The following is an 8120-nucleotide window of genomic DNA, read 5'->3' on the forward strand; positions in this document are numbered from 1 at the left end:
TGTCCAAAATGGACCAAAACCAACTAGGTAGACATCTCTTTTCCTGCTCACAGACAGAGAGAAAGAGAGAGATAATTGTGCCATTTGTTTAAATCTCCCCAAACCAGTCAATAATAAACTTCATGAACAGCTGTACCTTGTATAAATTACATAGGGGAGACTATCATAACACTAGCTTACATTTATGAGCTTTGCAAATAACAGCATAAATGAATTTTAAAAGTTTCATACAAAACCACTAAGTTAACATGTATACTACACATACACACAGATGTGTGCATATGTGTCTAACGTATATACGTATGTACACATAGTTATATATGTATATAAATATATACAAATACACTGCTCTCATATATATATATAATATATATATATATATATATCCTGAACCAAAAAAGAAAAAAGGTAGGGTGCATAGCAATTATTGTGTAAACAGAGGTGAGGCAGAGACTAAGTCAATACTGAGCTCAAGTGTAGTAGTAGTAGTAGTAGTGGTGGTGGTGGTGGTGGTGGTGGTGGTATTAGCAGTAGTAGCAGCCAACCTATTTCCATTTAATATCATCACAATAGAGTGGATCAAATTCCAACTAGGAAGAAACCACCTGTGCCTTAACGCTAACGGTACAATACTCATAAAAATGCAGTGTGTGTGTGCCCAGCTATATGTGCTAACATCACACCTTTGAGCAGCTAAAAGTAGTGACCGAATTCCCTCAAATCACATTCAACCGTCTTTCAAAGTGAACGATACATTGAACAACAACAACAAAGCAGTCGTTGAAAATGCCTTCAATCAGAGATCTGATTAATTAGTGCTGACATGGACCTAAACAACGTCACACGAAAAAGCAGTTGAACGAATGAGGAGCTGGGTCTAATTTCGATTATGTTAAAAATTAATTCTTAGATGAGGACATGTCTTCAGACTGATTGACAAAGACATCTGAATGCGTGGCGTTCCAGGCTAATTATTATTATTATTATTTCATTTAAATCCAATGCCATCAACAACGTAATTGAATGAAATGCAGTAACTGCAGATGTAATTTATACTTAAGATCAATATGCAGCAATAAAGGGGATATATATATATATATATATATATATTACACTGTCTCATAACTCCGTTGGTTTCGGAGAAAATCGACCAAAGGGAGAAGAGAAAACTTATTTCTTTACCACCCACAAGGGGCTAAACACAGAGAGGACAAACAAGGACAGACAAACAGATTAAGTCGATTACATCGACTCCACTGTGTAACTGGTACTTAATTTATCGACCCCGAAAGGATCAAAGGCAAAGTCGACCTCGGCGGAATTTGAACTCAGAACGTAACGGCAAACGAAATACGGCTACGCATTCCGCCCGGCGTGCTAACGGTTCTGCCAAGAGAAAACTGACGTTTTAGGACCCACCCACACTTAGTGTCCGTTCTCTCGAATCCCATTAACCGGACTTCCTCATTTTTAATGTGTGTGTTTGTGTGTAATCTATTTTTCTCAGGTGAACGGTCAGTCCCGAAACGTTTGTCCCCACGAAAAACATTCTTTAAAATTATACGCAAGACTTCAGAAAAAAAGGGAAAGACATAACACCCACGATGAAGGGTGGGTGTGAAATAAAGACAAGACGTTCAGGACAGGACAGGCGGCCGATAAAGGTGAGCTCATTCAGAGCTCACCTGGAATTAAACAACTGGACTTGTTATATACTCTTTACTTAGTTACTACTAGAGCGCAAAGGGGGCGGGGCGGAGGTAAAGGAATGAAAGAAAAACGCAATCCTTAACCCAAGGGAAATATCAGGATTCCAGAAGGATATTTGTATCTTCCAACTAAGGTGGCGTGTTTTTTAGGCTGAACATTTAATATTATTCGGGTTTTTTTTTTGGTTTTTTCTTCATATTGATTTTTAAGGATGTTATGAATAAAATCTATCATATACAACGCTATCTTCTTGATTATCATGTGCTGGGGTGGGAGCGGAGAATTTAGGTTGTGAACCGCTAAAAGGTGAGGGACAGAGATAGAAAAAAAAAGAGGGGGTTACGAAACACTGGACAACCTGATGTAAGGGTTGTATATATGATTGGTAGCTGATGTTTTTTGGTGCATTCTTCAAAAGAAATACAAACAACACCACAATAGGAAAAAAACAAAAATTAAGTATCAGTAGTACACAATGGTCAAATTTGTTCGTTATTATTCCATTTGCTCCTTCTAAGAACCAAATCATAAAACGTCTGCACCAAGGAAAGCGGATTCTCACACCAGACACTTGATGTACGTGAGTGCGGCGTGTATAATCAATCACCTGGCTATCGTCATGATTAATGAATTTCATAATTAACAATAATAAGCTGTTTCGGACATAGCCAACGACAAGGTCAGAAATTCGGAAGAAGTTGATAAAAATCGACTCCAGTACTTGACTGATTGATAGTTTATTTAATCGAACTCCGAAAGGATAAAAAAGTAAAACTAATATCGGTGGGGTTTGAACACGGACCGTAAAGAACCGGACGAAACCCCTCAAGGCATTTTGTCCGAGGTTGTAACGATCAATCTTTGGATCAATATTTGTTTTTAATTAGACACAAGGCTAGGGTAACAACAGTGAGAATACTAAGAAATATAACTTGTTAGAAAAATACCAGGAATTTCGACACAACGGCATTCAAAGACCTAGTTTTCGGTGAAACGATAATGCTAAATGGTAGTAGTGATAATGCTAATGATAATTACAATAGTAATTAGAACAGACAAAATACAACAGGATATCAACCTGAGACGACATAAATTAAGTGAAATCCTTCTCCACCCACACGAATCTAAAAACCATTATCATATCACAAGATTTAGAGAGCAGCACCAAATAGATTCACCGCCGTAAAGGGGGAAGATACATAAAAATATATATATATAGTGGTCGTCTAAGAACTTAGAAAAATATATATACTCGTACATTTTGTCAATAGAGTGGGTACACATATATATCTGTTTATGGCATAGTTTCGGTTGTAGTAGCACAGATTTCCGTCGATTTCCGTAAAAAACTTTTATTTTTTTACATAAGTAATGAGAGCGAAAGAGACTAAGAGGAAGCGATTTTACGACGAGAAGGTTTCACTTTGAAATCGGCCTGTGTGCGTTTGATGGGGTGTGGGAGACAGACAGTATGTGTGTAAGTGAAGTGCTTCTGTTAGTGTGTGTGAAGAGACAGAGAGAGTAATGTGTGAAAGAGAGAGATAACTGATTTTTTTACTCGGTGTATGTGTATATGTATGTATGCATGTATGTGTTGTGTGGTGTGTGTATTATCTATGTATGTGTGTGTGTTTATGTATGTATGTATGTATGTATGGCCGATTCATCGTAATTTTTACTCGGTGTATGTGAATATGTATGTCTGCATGTATGTGTTGTGTGTAAGTACGTGTGTGTGTGTGTGTATGTATGTATGTATGTATGTATGGCCGATTCAGTGTTTACATTATTTCGAATTAAAACGAAAGATTACCTGCGCGCCTGTTTATGTAACAGTCTGCTATGTAGAAAATAATGAGGTTGACTCAATGGAATAATGACAGTGATCGAAGATATAGACAAAATTTTTTTTATTTAATCGTTATACATGCCTTGTCGACTGCTACTGTGCAGCCTTAATGTCCTCTTTGATGTGACGATGGTGAAATGGTAAGAAAAAGATGGGAGAGTTATAAAATGAGGAGATATTCTTCTCATGAGAAAAGAGTTGCATTCATTCAAAGGAAAAAAAAGTTAATAGTCTATAGAGGTGCACAGAAACTGGGTGCAAGCATGCATATATATGCATGTGTAAACATTGTGTTGTGCAGCAAAAGGAACGAACAGTACAAATGTGTAAGGAAAAGTGACAAAATCCGATTGGTATGTTCTGTGTGAAAAGTCTATCTATGCCGGCCATACATACATACATACATACATAAACACACACACATACATAGATACATACACACACACACACACACATACATGCATACATACATATACACATACACCGAGTAAAAAAATCAGTTATCTCTCTCTTCACACATTACTCTCTCTGTCTCTTCGCACACACTAACAGAAGCACTTCACTTACACAACAACATACTGTCTGTCTCCCACACCCCATCAAACGCACACAGGCCGACTTCAAAGTGAAACCTTCTCGTCGTAAAATCGCTTCCTCTTAGTCTCTTTCGCTCTCATTACTTATGTAAAAAAATAAAAGTTTTTTACGGAAATCGACGGAAATCTGATCTACGACATACGAAACTTCGCCCTGTTTATATATATGTGTGTGTATAAATTCCTATATAAATAAGGATAAGATCGTTATTCCAATAACGATTAAAATCAAGTGGCAGCATGGGAAGAAAAAAAACTTATAGGTTATAATTATTATTAAAATTATAAATAAGGGCATTTAAAAGATACTCTCATGCTTGAAATAGCAGTCAAAACTTGACTCTAGAATCAAGTTTTGACTGCTATTTCAAGCATGGTGGTATATTTTAGAAACCCACATACACACACATTATATAAGACTCTCTCTCTCTCTGACACATACACACGGGGAAGATAGTGTGGTGTGATGTGAATGTTCATCCAAACTAGGGTAACAATGCGGAATACTAGAGCGCCGAGGAAAATGCTCTGCGGCATTTGTTCCGGCTCTTTGCTTTCGAAGTTCAAATCTTGCCGAGGTCAACCAACTTTGCTTTTTATCCTCATCCCACCAGTCAAGTACTTGGGTCGATGCTAAACCCCAGCTGGCCTTGTGCCGGAACCAGAAATCATTATTAAGGATTGACAGAATCGTTGAATACGTCAGATAAAAATGCCTTACGGGTATTCAGTCGCGTCATTTTACGTTCTCAGTTCGAATCCCAGCGAGGTCAAATCTGTCCGGTCATCTTTTGTATCGATAAAATAAAGGGCCATGTCGATTTAATCGACTGACGCTACCCCCTAAATGTCTAGTCATCCTTTGAAACTACTACTACAATTGTAAATATTGCTTCATCGAAGATGAGGTCTTCAGATTCGCTTGTGTTACATCCCTGTTGAACACTGATTGTGCCCCCCCTCTTTTTATTGCAATTAAGCAATATAAAGGACAAATAAACAAACAAAATGCATTTTTTTCCCCGCAACAAGACATTACGAATGAAAGCAGATAATTGTGTCGGCAAATTAATGTAGAACAGTGAAGATAATGGTTTATTTGCTCAGTAACGATGTGTGTGTGTATATATATATATATACACACACACATATACATGTACATTCACACACACATAAATACAGATTTATACACACATACACATGTATATTTGTGTGTGTGTGTGTGTGTGTGTGCACGACACACATATATTAGTCGATTATTAAAAACATTATGAATAATGATTAATAAATATAAAATGTATATTGTTGGTGTTTAATCCTGAACTAGCAGACACATGATCGGAGGCGTTCCAGCGGTGGCCATCAAGCCTTTCTTTTTTACAGACTACATATCCAATGTATTTTCTATTTTTTTAAAGACTGTAGGGTGTTATTTGAGGTAGATATGGCCACTATTTCTAGCATATCAAGTGACCACGTAGAAGTTCTCTCTCCTTCTCTCTCTCTTATTGGCGAGATGTAATGGAGCTGATATAGAAACAATACTGCAGAATGGAGCCCTTCCCAATAAATTATTGTTGTTGTTTAGTACCAAGATCAGAAAAATGGCTTCAGCCGTAATCATTCTGTCTTTTTTTACATAAATATACGTCTCTAATATACAACATGTCTCTTATATTTTGGGGGTTGTTTTTTAAAGACGATAAAGGTATGACTTAAGGGATTCTACTGTCGCTTCTAGCAGGTGTCCCACCTTTTTTCTAAGACTAAGGAAATGGCATAATACAAAATAGTACTTACTAAGTCTTGGTTGTGAGATATAATCTCGAGTGATGGCCATTTTATGTGTATTTCTAGCAGCAACGTCTCCCATAACCTCGGGGACCATGGGTCTGGTTGGTAGTGGCATCTTTGATGTTTGGTTGAAATAATTCTATGCCGCGGTGGTTGTGGATGATGAATAGTTATGTTCCAAATTTGCGTGAAAGAAATGGAATATTTTTAGAGTTGTGAAACAAAATATTCAGTTCTTCATGAGATAAAGAGTTGATTTGTAAAAAAAATAATTAAAAGAAAGGGTGTAAAGGTCAAACGACTTGTGGTTAATCTCTCAACCAGTTATCGTTGACAAAGATATGGGTTTTTCTCTGGAGGACGACGGCGATCTGGTAATGTTGTCTGTCACGGGATGAAACAGGGGCAAGTAACTGCGAAATAAGTAAACAAAGAGGAAGGGGGAGGAAATAGTGAATGGGAGGCGGATGAAGAATGATTATATAAGGTTTTGAGGAGTGAGTGGGAGGAGGAGATATATATGTGAATGATGTTAAAGGGAGGTAATTCAAAATCGTTGTTGATCCGTCTATTATAATTATTCATTCATATTATTAGAAAATATCGATCATCGATCTACGAGAAGAAGAAAAGTTGGCCTCGGCGAGATTTGAACACAAGGCGTGGACACAGATAGGCAATTTGTTGGACACTCTAACGATTCTACTGATCTACCCCCTATGAAGTAGTTTATTGCTATCGAGAAGAAATTGTTGAAGTCGCCTCTGAACAAGCAAACCTATCATCAAAAGCATTCCCTGCAGCCTTCACTAAAACCTGTCTTCGTTTTGTTTTTTCTCCTTTTTTTATGGGATCCTTTTTCACCACACCGCTGTGATATTATGGAAAAGTTTTTTTTTGTTTTAGGCTCTTTTTTGTCAAAAAGTGACATTACGTCAATCCCAACTTTATATTAAAGAAATTAAATCTCAAATTAACATTTACTCTGGAATTTTGCAAACCCTACACCTATATCCTAACCCCACCCTAACCCGAACCCTATTTTAAGAGTACATTTGTTGCTATGACAACAAATAACAAATAGTGGATTCCGTAATGAGTTCAAATCCCGCCAGGGTCAACTTTTCTTATTTATCCTTTCATGGAAATTATACCCTTCCTTGAGAAAAAACGACGGGATAGTCACGGTTGAAATGATTTTGAACGCAAGATTGATCTTGGTAATGGAAAGAGTTCCATTCAGCATCATTGTTTCTACGTCAGTGACATTATATGAAGAAGTCACCTCGCCAATACGAAGAAGCTTCTTCGTAGTCGCTTTATATGCTAGAAATAATAACCAAATCTCCCTCAAATCACTCCTTTCATTCTGTAAAAAAATAGAGGATACATTGATTAATGTAGTCCTGAAAAGAAAAAACCGGATGGTTACGACTAGAACGTCTTCAATCATAAATCTGCTTGTTCGGGATTAAACAACAATAATTCACGCATTTTATATTTACTAATATAAAATGTGTATAAGTAAGATGAGCGGGCAGAATCATTAGCACGCCGGACTAAATGATCAGCAGCATTTCGTCCGTCTTTTAGTTCAAATTCCATCGGGGTTGGCTTTACCTTTTATCTTTTCGGGGTCGATAAAATAAGTATTATTCAAGCACTGGGGTCGATGTAATCGACTTAGCCCCTCCCCCCAAATTACTAGCCTTGTACCAAACTTTGAAACCAATATAAGATATATAGTACCAATCAAATACTAGGAACGATTGAACTAACTAATTTTCTCCACTCAAAACTGCTGGCTTTATGTCGAGAAGCAATTATTAATTTCTCCGAAAAAATAAAATGGTTATTTTTTTTTTTATTTAGTTTCAGCTCACAAGCTGTGGCCATGCTGGGGCACCGCCATTTGGTGTTGCTACATGATTTTACTTCACGAATGCTTTTTAGCAATTGCCATCTGGTGCATGAGAGAGTTCGATTCAGCTGCCCTCATCTGCACCTCCTGCCGTGAAGTTGGTTCATCTGGGACACCTGACAAGAAGAGATCCAGTTTCATTTTAAAGACATCTGCATCCACCCCATGCAGGTCTCTTAGGTTCTTCGGGAGGATATTGAAGAGCTGTGGTTATGTTTTTTGGGGTTTTTTTTTAAATTAGCATACAAAA

The 8120-nt window shown here is 37.2% G+C and overlaps 1 protein-coding gene across 1 annotated transcript in view; it reads right to left on the reverse strand.

Moving 5' to 3' along the window:
• LOC115218857 (V-type proton ATPase subunit B) overlaps positions 1-6370 on the reverse strand; it is a 38219-nt gene extending 31849 nt beyond the window's left edge. The window contains exon 1 of the mRNA XM_029788808.2: positions 5956-6370. Coding sequence (XP_029644668.1) covers positions 5956-6064 — 109 coding nt within the window. The 5' untranslated portion in view covers positions 6065-6370. The remainder of the gene's footprint in view (positions 1-5955) is intronic.
• Positions 6371-8120: the final 1750 nt, after the last annotated feature.

The sequence above is a fragment of the Octopus sinensis genome, linkage group LG14 (genome assembly GCF_006345805.1).
Source record: "Octopus sinensis linkage group LG14, ASM634580v1, whole genome shotgun sequence".
In the NCBI taxonomy this organism is placed as follows: domain Eukaryota; kingdom Metazoa; phylum Mollusca; class Cephalopoda; order Octopoda; family Octopodidae; genus Octopus; species Octopus sinensis.